The sequence below is a fragment of the Tarenaya hassleriana genome, unplaced genomic scaffold, assembly GCF_000463585.1.
Source record: "Tarenaya hassleriana unplaced genomic scaffold, ASM46358v1 Cleome43, whole genome shotgun sequence".
Classification (NCBI taxonomy): Eukaryota; Viridiplantae; Streptophyta; class Magnoliopsida; order Brassicales; family Cleomaceae; genus Tarenaya; species Tarenaya hassleriana.
The window spans coordinates 230,360-241,586 of record NW_010967059.1 but is presented as its reverse complement, the minus strand read 5'-3'; the positions used below and the strand labels follow the sequence as shown (position 1 = coordinate 241,586).

Below are 11,227 nucleotides of genomic sequence, written 5' to 3'. Positions count from 1 at the left end.
GCAGGTTGAAGATGAACAGGCTCGGTCAACACACGCTGAGCATCAGTTGAATGAAATGAAAAATCTTTTAAGTACTCAGGAAACGTCTATTCATGTTAGTAAAGCACCAAATCTCTGTTTCATCTTCACTTCTTCGAACATTTTGCAATACAAAACTAAGTGGAAATATTGATTTCGTGCTTGTAGCAACACGAGATGGACAACTACCAATATCAAAGGGAACTTGCAGAAACCACTTACACATATGAAACTAAAATTGCAGAACTGCAGAAGCAATTAGAGGATGAATATGCTCGGTCTAAGGATTCTGAAGAACAACTTGGGCAAATGAAAAAGCTTCGAAATGATCATCAAGATCCACAAGTAAGGCTTATCCTGCTCTGTAGAAAGGAATTCCAATAAGCACTATGCTAAGTCAGTTTTATGTGTTCTTATAATACTGCAACGATTACTGAATGCATTTTATTTCATTTTCTGTTCTTTTAATTTGTACTCTATAAAGAACTGCATTTGGAGCTTTAGATTCTGCTGACAGTCATAATCGCTGCTCTCTTATTCGGGTTCCAGGAGAATGATGAGGTAACCAAACTTAGGGCGAAACTAGAAGATCTTTCACAACAGCATGAATCAACAGTGGATGAATTCGAGACCATGAAATTAGACTATGATGATATGCTTCAGCAAAAGGTATGATAGCCGTAGATAAGAATTGGCAAATACCAACTTCATACTCCTTTTTATTTTATTTTTCAGAAACTGTGTAACTAGTCTACTTATTTCTTGTTCTTTTGGTTGTATTTAGAATATCCAACTGGAGATCTCTCACCTGCACTATTACCACATAAGAAATATGCTATAAGTTAGTGGTTACATATAATTTCTCTGTGCTATGTAGGAGAAACTCAGTGTAGAAGTTCAGGATTTGAAGCAAAAACTTCTTTTGGAAGAAAAGCAGAGGAAACAAATGGAGAGTGAACTTGTCAAACTAAAGAAGAATCTAAGTGAAAGTGAAAACGTTGCAGAGGTATACCATAATGAGCTTCCTTTATCTTTGTGTAGTGTTTCGGGTTCTTATCAACATCATTCCACAGGAGAAGCGACATATTAAGGAAGAGCTTTTGAAAGTATCATCAGAATCTGGAGCTCCAACTGGTTCACAGAGATCACACATCTTAAAAAAGTCGCTGTCTGGTCAAAGAGCCACCATTGCAAGACTTTGTGAAGAAGGCATAGTTCTATCTCATGATTTGGCCTACTTGGTTTGAAAATTCTCTTATTTCATCTTAATATCTTACAAGTGTTTTCCAACCGTTATTTCAGTTGGGATTCAGAAGATATTACAACTCATTAAATCCGAAGACTTAGAAGTTCAAATTCATGCTGTGAAAGTGGTGGCAAATCTTGCTGCTGAAGGTGCAATGAATCTCTTTTTACCAGCATTCAGGAACGGACTAGATGAAATTCGTATTTGCCAGAGTTAAAAATTGGGGGCTTCTCAGTTCTTAATATCTTATTAGCACGTCTGAACTTCTGCTCTGTTTACTGCAGCTTTTTTTTTTTCTATTATGAAGACAGCATCTATTGCAGTTCACATACTTTTTTGTTTTACATTATGTTTAAGGTGCAAAATCTTGTAGTTTTAGGCTGATAGTCCTATATTCCTTCTGATGCTTGAACAGCTAATTGACTTGCACCTATGCCTGTATTCAGAAAATAATCAGATGAAGATAGTGGAGGAAGGGGGTGTAGATGCTTTGCTTATGCTGCTACAATCATCACAAAATTCTACAATTCTTAGAGTGGCGTCTGGAGCAATTGCCAACTTAGCAATGAATGGTGAGTACTTCTTTTTGCGGTCCATATTCTAATGTGATATCATTGAAATATATTCGAGCGCAGAGGTTATGAGTTATGCTTGTGTGTCATTGTTTATGCTTGCTTGCTTGTTGGTTTCTGGATCTCTAAGTTGTGTCAAATGGTTTTTGATGCTTCGGTTTTTATATTCTGTAAAGTTAATAGATCAGAAACAAAGTTCACTAACTTCAGGCATATGAATTAGCAAGGTCACCTCCAAATCTTCTGACTGAAAAAGCACTTATTTAGGCTGACTTGCAATGATAAGCCCTTCATTAGTTGAAGCTAAATTCTCTCATCTCAATGACAACTCCATGAAGTTTCTACGCAACTGCAGACTCCACTTAGGTTTATGTTGTTTTCTTCTGAACTGCATGGAGGTTTTACGTTATCAACTATGCTTATCCTTTGATAAGTTTTCCTATGGGGTTGCATCTCTCCACTTGATGTGGTGTTAATTCAGAATAGCCATGGGCCTGTCTAATTTTTGTTTTCCCGTTTATCTAAAATGTGCAGAGAAGAGTCAAGATCTTATAATGAATAAAGGAGGTGCTCAGCTACTAGCAAAGATGGCATCAAAAACAGAGGATTCTCAGACACTAAGAATGGTTGCTGGTGCACTTGCTAATTTATGCGGGAACGGTAAGCACAAGATTAGTTAATCTCTATTCTAAACGAATCATAAACGTGTCCACTTATCTGCATTAATCCATGCACTTATTTATATAATATACTTCCCAGCAAGATGTTGTGATGTCAAATTGTGATTGCTGATGTGTGGGAAGTTTGTTTCTTTTTGGGATCACAGAAAAGTATCTTATGCTATTGAAAGAAGAGGGAGGCATCAAGGCCCTACTCGAGTTGGCGCTGTCTGGGAACAGAGATATCGTTGCTCAAGTGGCCAGAGGGATGGCGAACTTTGCAAAGTGTGAAACCCGGGAAATAATGCAAGGTTTGAAGTTATTTTCCTTTACGAAAGTTTTAACTCAAAATAGGAGGTCGGATTTACAAGATTCTAAAGGAATCCATGTATCACAGGACGTAGAAAAGGGCGTTCCCTTCTTCTGGAAGAGGGTGCCCTTGAATGGTTGACTTCGAACTCACACATCGATTCAGCATCAAGCCAACGGCATATCGAGCTCGCGCTCTGCCATTTAGCTCAAAACGGTTAGGCTGTTAGACTCTGCCTATTTAGCAATTCAATGGGGGAAACTTGGCATGGGAAATTCTAAAGCTGGGTATTCTTCCAAGTTCCGAGGAAATGCTTGATAGCCTTTTGTTCCGTCCAAAATATGAAGCCTGTCTTGAAAAACCGACCCGCTTTTCTTCCTTCTTGGATCAATCCAATCAATTGGGTGGTCTTTAAATTGCTAATGTAATACATACATGTTCTTGTGGATGCAGAGGACAATGCGAAGGATTTCAAAAGCACGGGAAGCGTAACAGAGATCGTGAGGATATCGGTTGAGTCAAGTAGAGACGACATACGCAGTTTAGCAAAGAAGATTCTGAGATCAAACCCTTATTTCTCGAGCTGAAACCACCAAAAAAAAAAGAGACACAGAGGTAACAAGTCTAAGGAAGCTGTGTACATAACATAACTGATGGAGCAGCAAAACCGTAGCTGACTAAGAGAGTAACATTGGGTTTTTGTTTTGGAGAAGCTTTTCACATGAAAAGAATATAAGATCGCCTTCGTGATTATGATTATGCTTTTGTTTTAATCTTGTTTTGGTGAAAGTGAGTCATCATATATAACATCTTGTAAGAGGAAAATATCGTACAAGATGTCTGGAAATGTATTACGTTATCATCTTGTAAGGACTCCACCACCTTTACTCTTTGTATTACTTTGCTCAGGCTGGTATTTATACATATATTATGTGGTGTTTGATTTGAAGGATTTCTATTATTATTATTATTATAATTTGCGTTCAATGATAATCTCAATATTTTACTCAAATGATATTAGATTGAACATTCAAAATCACTTCTGATTTCTGATGGTAGCGATTTCTGGTTTTTGCGCAAAATAAGCACGAGGACGGGTTTTCTGTCCCAATGGCTGAATCGTATTACCTTCTGCTGTCGGAACTCGAGTCAGTTTCTGCGATTTAACTTCCTGAAAAAAAAAACCACTTGTGTCCTTGAGCCATCTTCAAACAAGATCCCGCCCAAGGAAATTTATCACTTCTGAAATATTTTGCAGATACATCTGCCAAGGTACAGCAGTACTATTCTTCAATGCAGGATCGTACCCAAAAAAAAAATACTCCATTTTCTGTTGTGTGGTTGAGAACCTATAGAGAAGACAGTTCACTTCAGTCTGTCTTAGTGTTTTTGTCAGTTTCCGACCATGTCTTGAATCAATGGAAGCTCCAAGATCATAGCCATGTCTTTTTTCAGAGAAGGAAACTTCTGTTCAAGTCCTGATCTTTTTTTTTTTTTTAATATTTAGTATAAATTACACACACACAGAGAGACACAACAGTGGGAAAGGTTGTGACCTGTTTCTTACAACTAACCTATATCCTCTCAGCAGCATTTCCACCGGCATCTACCTTCCCATCCATGTCCCCAAGCCACGCCTTGAGATTGGCTTCTTTCCCGGCTTTGAACTCATCATACTGGGCTGTCTCCGTGACATGTTCATCCTTTACAGTCTTGACGACGTTTAAAGAGACTTCATCTCCAGTGTCATGTAGCTCATGATGGCCTGCCACATCAGGATGGCCTGATGAGTTTGCTCTTGCTGATGCAACATGCAAAGCAACAGCACGTTGGCGTGTTTGATCCTCCTTATCTGACTTCAATTCTTGTTCTTTGAAATCGAGCTGCGGCCATTTGATATTGCTAGCCCTCTGCTTGGCCGATTTGAAGACAGATGAGAGATAACCGCTACTTTCACTTTCACGGGCGACGTCAGAACTGAGAAGTGAACTGCTGGATCTACTCCAAGGGCTCGTGTTCAGTATCAGCCCTCTCCTCGGTTGTTTCGTCGACATTATAGCCAAGGAGTTCTTGATGTCTCTTATCATCTCATCAGCAATAGGGGAACCGCATTCTTTCATGGATTTCACCATCGTTATGGAGTCTTCCAAGTCTTCAGTATGCAAAACCGTTCCACGGGACTTCTCCAGCACATCATTCTGGAGATTAATGACATTGGGTACTGCATTTCGGACATGCTGCTGGATGAAGTAAAGCCCAACTGAGGGTTCATTTGCTATGTACTTTATCATTTCGTCCAAGCTCTCATTTATCTCCAGAAAACCATCAGCAGTAGAGAACTCATGCATTCTGCCAAAGCCAAATCCAGAATTAGGGTCTATAAATCAACAGAAGGAAGAAAATAACACTCTTGTAATTAAAGTCAAAGTATATCAGAATCTATCGGGGGAAAAAACAAAATAGAGAACTAAACACTGTCAGCAACAGAATGAGGAAAATGAACTCAAATCCACAGATTCATAATTTCTGATGTTTTCCTGCGCCTGAAAACTTGAGAGTTTATGTTTTCAGTTCTGGTCAATAAATAATGCATTGTCATCCCCCTGGTTACAAGAACCAATACAGAACAACCTCACGAATGCTTGATGAAAGTTGAGACATTAAACCTAGCCATCTTACATGGAAAGCAAAAACTGTTTTGACAAGTAATTCGTGACATAGTCTTATCAACTGCACATATTTATGATCCGGAAACCTGAGACTGGTCGAAAGTTACAGCAAAAGAGAGCACCTTATCGGCCTCATACAAGCAGAATGTGGTTTAAAAGGAATCTTAACCAAATTAAGATGCCTATGCAATCCAGACAAGACACCGAAAGAAGACAAAAACATTCTTAAAAGCCAATGATGATTGAAGACAATGCACTTCTTATCATAATCTGCACGGCAAACTAATGCAGAAACATATTCCTGTGAAAGAACTATGACTATTCCACCCATCGACTCCATACACTAAGAAATCTTATCCTTCACCAAAATTCCCGACCAATATATCCACCACCAGACATGACATAATAAGTCGAGGCAATTACTATCCAACAATTCGACACCCAAAACACGCAATTGATCGAATGCTCTTCTAAAAGATTAGCCAACAATTCGACACCCAAAACCCACTCTAGATGCCAAAGATTGTTCATCTCTAACTAGCCTACCCCCGGATTATTATAATTTGCAGATCAATACAACACATGAGGCAACAAAAAAACCCCAAATTTACTGATAAGTTTTGTGATAGTCTCCAGCTTAAACAGCTTTTCTATGAAAATTGAATACAAGAAGTCAATCCTCTGTCAGACTTGACCATCCAAGTTCTAATGATACCTACGAACGAAACTTAAGAATCCAAACACCTCGCCCTTCTATTTTCTTTCCCAGAACAGCAAACCCAGATGAGTCCTGACAAAAATTACCAATACCCAGATGGTAAAATCTTCTCACAACACCGAAGCGGATCGAAAGAGAGGACCCGACAATGAAAAGTCGGAGAAAGGAACTTACAGGAAAACCTAGACGACGACGACGAGCTGGAGAGATAAAAGAGACAACTTTGGGAACCTGCGGATCGATGAAGGAATCGTTCCTCTGATTTGAATATCCGGCGACAAAGGAATTGAAATCTTCGATCGTGCCTCAGTCGACGTGTTCCTATCATCTGACAAAAGGGAAAAGCAGAATCTCTCGAACCAAACAGTAAATGCAGACAATATTATCACCAGCCGACGAACAAAGACAAAATAAAAAAACAAAATCCCAAATTGAGTGCCACACACACAGTATTCACCTCGCCACGTCAGCACTCGCTCGCACGTGACTTGAATGGACAATACTGTCATTGCCGGAAATTAACAAAAAAACAAAAAAAAAAACCTAACTGAACTATGGCAGACAGTTAAACTCGAATTTAGCTTTAATTTGGTTTATTTTCCTTCAAGTCCAAATTAATTTGTATTTAAAATTGATTAAAATTTCAAATAAACTTGGCTATCTTTAGTGGATAAAAACTACAATACCTAAATAGACATTGTGTATCAGTCGTCTGTTAAATAGAAAAAAAATAAATTTTTGTAACAAATTTATTGACAAACATGTTGGGCCTTTCTTTGTACGGATCGATCTCGTGTGTGGATGGATTTAGTCTCGGTCCATATATATGTCCATGGAAACCCTAAGTCTAAAAAAAGACCCAATACGTGATGTTTAAACCTTTTTTCATCCTTTGTTCACATGCTTTCTCTTCCTTTTTTTTATTTATTTTGCAAATGGATTATGTAAAATTGTAAAACTATATGATTCCATATCTATATAAACAATTATTACATTCGAACTTGCAATGTGGAGATGTGTACTTTAACGAGGTTTATATGTAAGTTATCAATAACGTTTATTTTAAAATATTTGTGGTAGACCTAGCCTCTCGATCTCGGATTTTTTTAGTTCAATCCGGTCCGATTTGGCAAGTCAAAAATTACTTGACACAAGCCGACACATATTAAATCACGAACCGACTTGCGGGTCAAAGACCTAACTAAAAAACACAATTTAAATACTAAAAAATATTATAAAATTATTAAAAAATCTAAATAACTATTAAAACACAATTTAAATATAAAAATATTAAGAAAATACTGAAAATTTTTTTTAAAAAAAAACTGATTCGTGGGCTTGCCAATTTGGTTCGTCACAAGCTCGACTCGTGGCAAACTGGTTCATACCCATTTTTTTCGAATTCAAATTTTTTGAGTTCCATCAGAAAAAATATAGGTCAGTTTGCGAGCCGTTTTGTTGGACGGACCCATTTTGACATCCCGAAATATATTAAGAGAAAAAGGAATAACACCACAAAATCTGCAAATCTTTATTCAAATTGATTGTAATCTCGTTCAGTCAAAGGCTATCCTTCTTTTTTCCCTAACAATAGCAACAAACTATTGTATATATGTATTGCATGATTACTAATAAAATACACGAGCAATATACTTCTCTATATGGTATCAAGAGCTCTTAGCCGTCCAACGACGCAATCCTAATTTCGTCAATTTTTTTTTCGGGTTCACCACTTTCATTTACCTATCCTATTTCTCGTCGCCGCAATGGCCACCGAAAACACCTCCTCCAACGCCACTGATGTTCCTTCTCCGGACAATGTCACACTGTTCAATGCCGACAGCCCTCAATCCACGTCAATAAACGTGAACGTTACCAATGTAACCAAGCTAACCTCCGTGAATTATATCACATGGAGTGTTCAAATCAGGGCTCTTCTCCAAGGCTACAACTTGGAAAGTTTTCTCGATCCGACAACCACTCCAGCAACAACCATTATCTCCAACAACATCGCTACTCCCAATCCTGCATACCTTCCATGGTTTCGCCAGGACAGGTTGGTATTCTCGGCATTGATCGGCTCGGTTTCAAGTTCTTGCCAACCTCTTATTGCTACTGCAACAACCTCGGGAGCTGCCTGGACAACGCTTGCTGCGACCTATGGTCGATCGAGTCGTGGTCACATTAAACAGATTAAGGAACAAATGCGACGTTACGTCAAAGGCACAAAATCAGTGGATGAGTACATGCAGTTTTTTAAAGTAAAAGGTGACGAACTCGCATTGCTTGGCAAACCAATGGATCCCGAAGATCTACTTGACATGATTCTTGCTGGACTCGGAGATAAATTCAAACCAATCAAAGATGTTATCCATGCCAAGGATACCATCATCTCTTTCGTCGAATTACATGAAAAACTCATATCAGTGGAAGTCGATCTTCTCTCACTACCAACCGAGACTGTTGATGGCCCAATCTCGGCAAATGTGGCTCAGAATCGAAAAAAACAACCATGGCGTGCGCCCCAGCTAATAGGTGCACCACAATCTCGCTCTAGCCGCCCATCATCTACTCCATCCCGTGGCTACCAAGGCAAGTGCCAGCTTTGTGGCATTCATGGCCACAGTGCGAAATTCTGTCGGCTCTTGAAACAATCTCCGAGCTTGTCCGACGTTACCAATGGCCAACACGACACTTCCCGCAATGCTTGGCAACCGACAGCTCACCATGTTGCTCTCTCACCGCAACCACAGTCGTGGCTCCTTGACTCCGGGGCATCTCACCACGTCACAACGGATCTCTCCAATCTCTCGTTACACCAACCATACAATGGAGACGACGAAGTTGTCATCGGTGATGGATCGAGGCTTGCGATTACGCATACGGGTTCATTATCCCTTCCTTCTCCCTCTCGCTCATTAACGCTACATAATGTCCTTCATGTCCCCAATATTCATAAGAACCTTATTTCTATCCATCAATTATGCTCATCAAATAACGTTTTTGTTGAATTTTATTCCACCCATTTTCAGGTGAAGGACCGAATCACGGGGGCAAATCTGGCTCGAGGATACCTTAAGAACGGTGTATACGAGTGGCCAATCCCATGTCCAAACCCTACCCTCTCGTCTTCTCCACCTCTAGCGTGCACCACTACAAAAACTTCTCTGTTTCGTTGGCATCATAGGCTTGGCCATCCAGGCCATGATGTACTCAATAAAATCGTGTCTGATTCCATTTCAGTTTCACCTATGTCTTCTTCTTCTTCGTTGTCATGCGATTCTTGCCTAATCAATAAAAGTCACAAAAAATCGTTCTCTACATCCACCGTGTCTACCTCTCGTCCTCTCGAAATCGTATTCTCTGATGTTTGGACATCACCCGTAACGTCGTTTGATGGCTATAAATACTATGTAGTATTTATCGATCATCATACACGTTATACTTGGTTATATCCTCTCAAAAGGAAATCTGATGTCCACTCTACGTTTATCAAGTTTAAACCTCTTGTCGAGAATCGGTTCAACACCAAAATCGTATCTCTTCACTCCGACAACGAAGGAGAATACATTGCCCTCCGTCACTTTTTGTCCACCCATGGCATATCTCACTTTACAACACCACCTCACACTCCCGAACATAACGGGATTTCCGAAAGGAAACATCGACATGTGGTCGAAACAGTTCTAGCTTTACTCACCCATGCATCCATTCCTACGACCCACTGGACATTCGCTATCCCCACAGCGGTGTACCTAATAAATCGCATGCCCACACAAGTTCTCGGCAATAAGTCTCCCTTTCAAGTCCTCTTCGGCAATCTTCCAAACTATTCGAAACTCCGAACGTTTGGATGTCTTTGCTTCCCTTGACTAAGACCTTACACAAAACATAAACTTCAACCACGTTCCTCTCGCTGTGTCTTTGTTGGCTATTCGCTAAGTCAAAGTGCATTCTTGTGTCTTGAACTTTGTTCGAATCGCCTCTACGTGTCTCGTCACGTTGATTTCGTCGAACATGTTTTCCCATTCTCCACCTCTGTGTCCACCTTACCTCTGACAATACCAGATTCTTCACTGCCTTGTCAGTCCTCCACCTCAACACTCGTTTGTCCATGGTCCCCGTATACACCTCCAAGGCTTTCTTCGCCAGTTGTGCTTCCGTCCGACGACACTTCATCTGCTCAGCCTTTCGAAGCCTCTGATCATCGCCACTCTCACTCACCATCGCCAATTACTACCACCGAACCTACTGGTACACCATCTATGCCATCTCCCACACACTTAGACCAACCACAGTTACCAACCACCGAGCCATCGCCACCCATATCGTCACCGCCACGTAACCGTCATTCTATGATGACTCGAGCTAAAAATAACATAACCAAGCCTAATACCTAACTTACCCTAACCACAACCCTCACCTCGGCCAGTGAAAGTGAACCCTCATGTGTAATGCAGGCTCTAAAAGATCCCGCATGGAGATCGGCTATGGCAGATGAGTTTACAGCTTTGGTTCGGAATGGAACATGGACACTTGTTCCTCCAAATCCCTCCTATAACTTGGTTGGTTGCAAATGGGTTTTTCGCTTAAAACGAAACTCTAATGGATCTATTTGTTGGGTTCCCTTCGGGTTCCTAGCATGCGATCTCATCGATCTAGGGTTTGGATTCTAGGTTTCACGCAGCGGAAGGAAAGATCAAAACCTAGCCAAACGTCACACAAAACCAATTGTGCAATAACCCGAACAATCGTGTATATCGTCGTGGGATTCGAATACTTACCTCGTTCTTTCAAGATCTGGAAGTATCAATCGATCCAGGACCTGTTTTAATCACCGAGAGTTGAAAGCACAACTCCTCTACACGTATCCACACCGGCGAGATGAATTCCAACAGTTTGGAACGTATCTGCTAGGATTTATGAAGAGAAAACGATGTCCTAGACTTGGAATCGATATTCCGATCACTAGAACTCAAGAGAAAGCTTCTCCAAAGCTCTAAAAAGTGTCTAGGACGTCTGAGAGTTCTATCTA

At 40.2% G+C, this 11,227-nt stretch overlaps 2 protein-coding genes across 5 annotated transcripts in view; one reads left to right on the top strand and one right to left on the bottom strand.

The window, feature by feature from the left end:
• Positions 1-3,754, top strand: part of LOC104825220 (kinesin-like protein KIN-UC) — an 8,776-nt gene extending 5,022 nt beyond the window's left edge. For both annotated transcript variants that reach the window (XM_010557505.2, XM_010557503.2), the window contains exons 12-22: positions 1-94; positions 187-363; positions 568-687; positions 896-1,024; positions 1,092-1,227; positions 1,321-1,413; positions 1,711-1,836; positions 2,371-2,496; positions 2,663-2,806; positions 2,893-3,021; positions 3,259-3,754. In XM_010557505.2, coding sequence (XP_010555807.1) covers positions 1-94; positions 187-363; positions 568-687; positions 896-1,024; positions 1,092-1,227; positions 1,321-1,413; positions 1,711-1,836; positions 2,371-2,496; positions 2,663-2,806; positions 2,893-3,021; positions 3,259-3,392 — 1,408 coding nt within the window. In that variant the 3' untranslated portion in view covers positions 3,393-3,754. The remainder of the gene's footprint in view (positions 95-186; positions 364-567; positions 688-895; positions 1,025-1,091; positions 1,228-1,320; positions 1,414-1,710; positions 1,837-2,370; positions 2,497-2,662; positions 2,807-2,892; positions 3,022-3,258) is intronic.
• Positions 3,755-4,109: 355 nt separating this feature from the next.
• Positions 4,110-6,606, bottom strand: LOC104825219 (BLOC-1-related complex subunit 8 homolog). Of its 3 annotated transcripts, none has more exons than XM_010557501.1 (3): positions 6,367-6,606; positions 6,190-6,264; positions 4,110-5,154 (listed from the first exon to the last, which is right to left on the bottom strand). In XM_010557501.1, exon 3 carries the CDS (start codon positions 5,151-5,153, stop codon positions 4,380-4,382), a length of 774 nt encoding a protein of 257 aa, XP_010555803.1. In that variant the 5' UTR covers position 5,154; positions 6,190-6,264; positions 6,367-6,606; the 3' UTR covers positions 4,110-4,379. The 3 variants fall into 3 exon arrangements, with proteins under 3 accessions (XP_010555803.1, XP_010555804.1, XP_010555802.1); XM_010557502.1 differs by having other exon boundaries at positions 6,194-6,264; XM_010557500.1 differs by lacking the exon at positions 6,190-6,264 and having other exon boundaries at positions 6,367-6,604.
• Between the last annotated feature and the right edge of the window lie 4,621 nt (positions 6,607-11,227).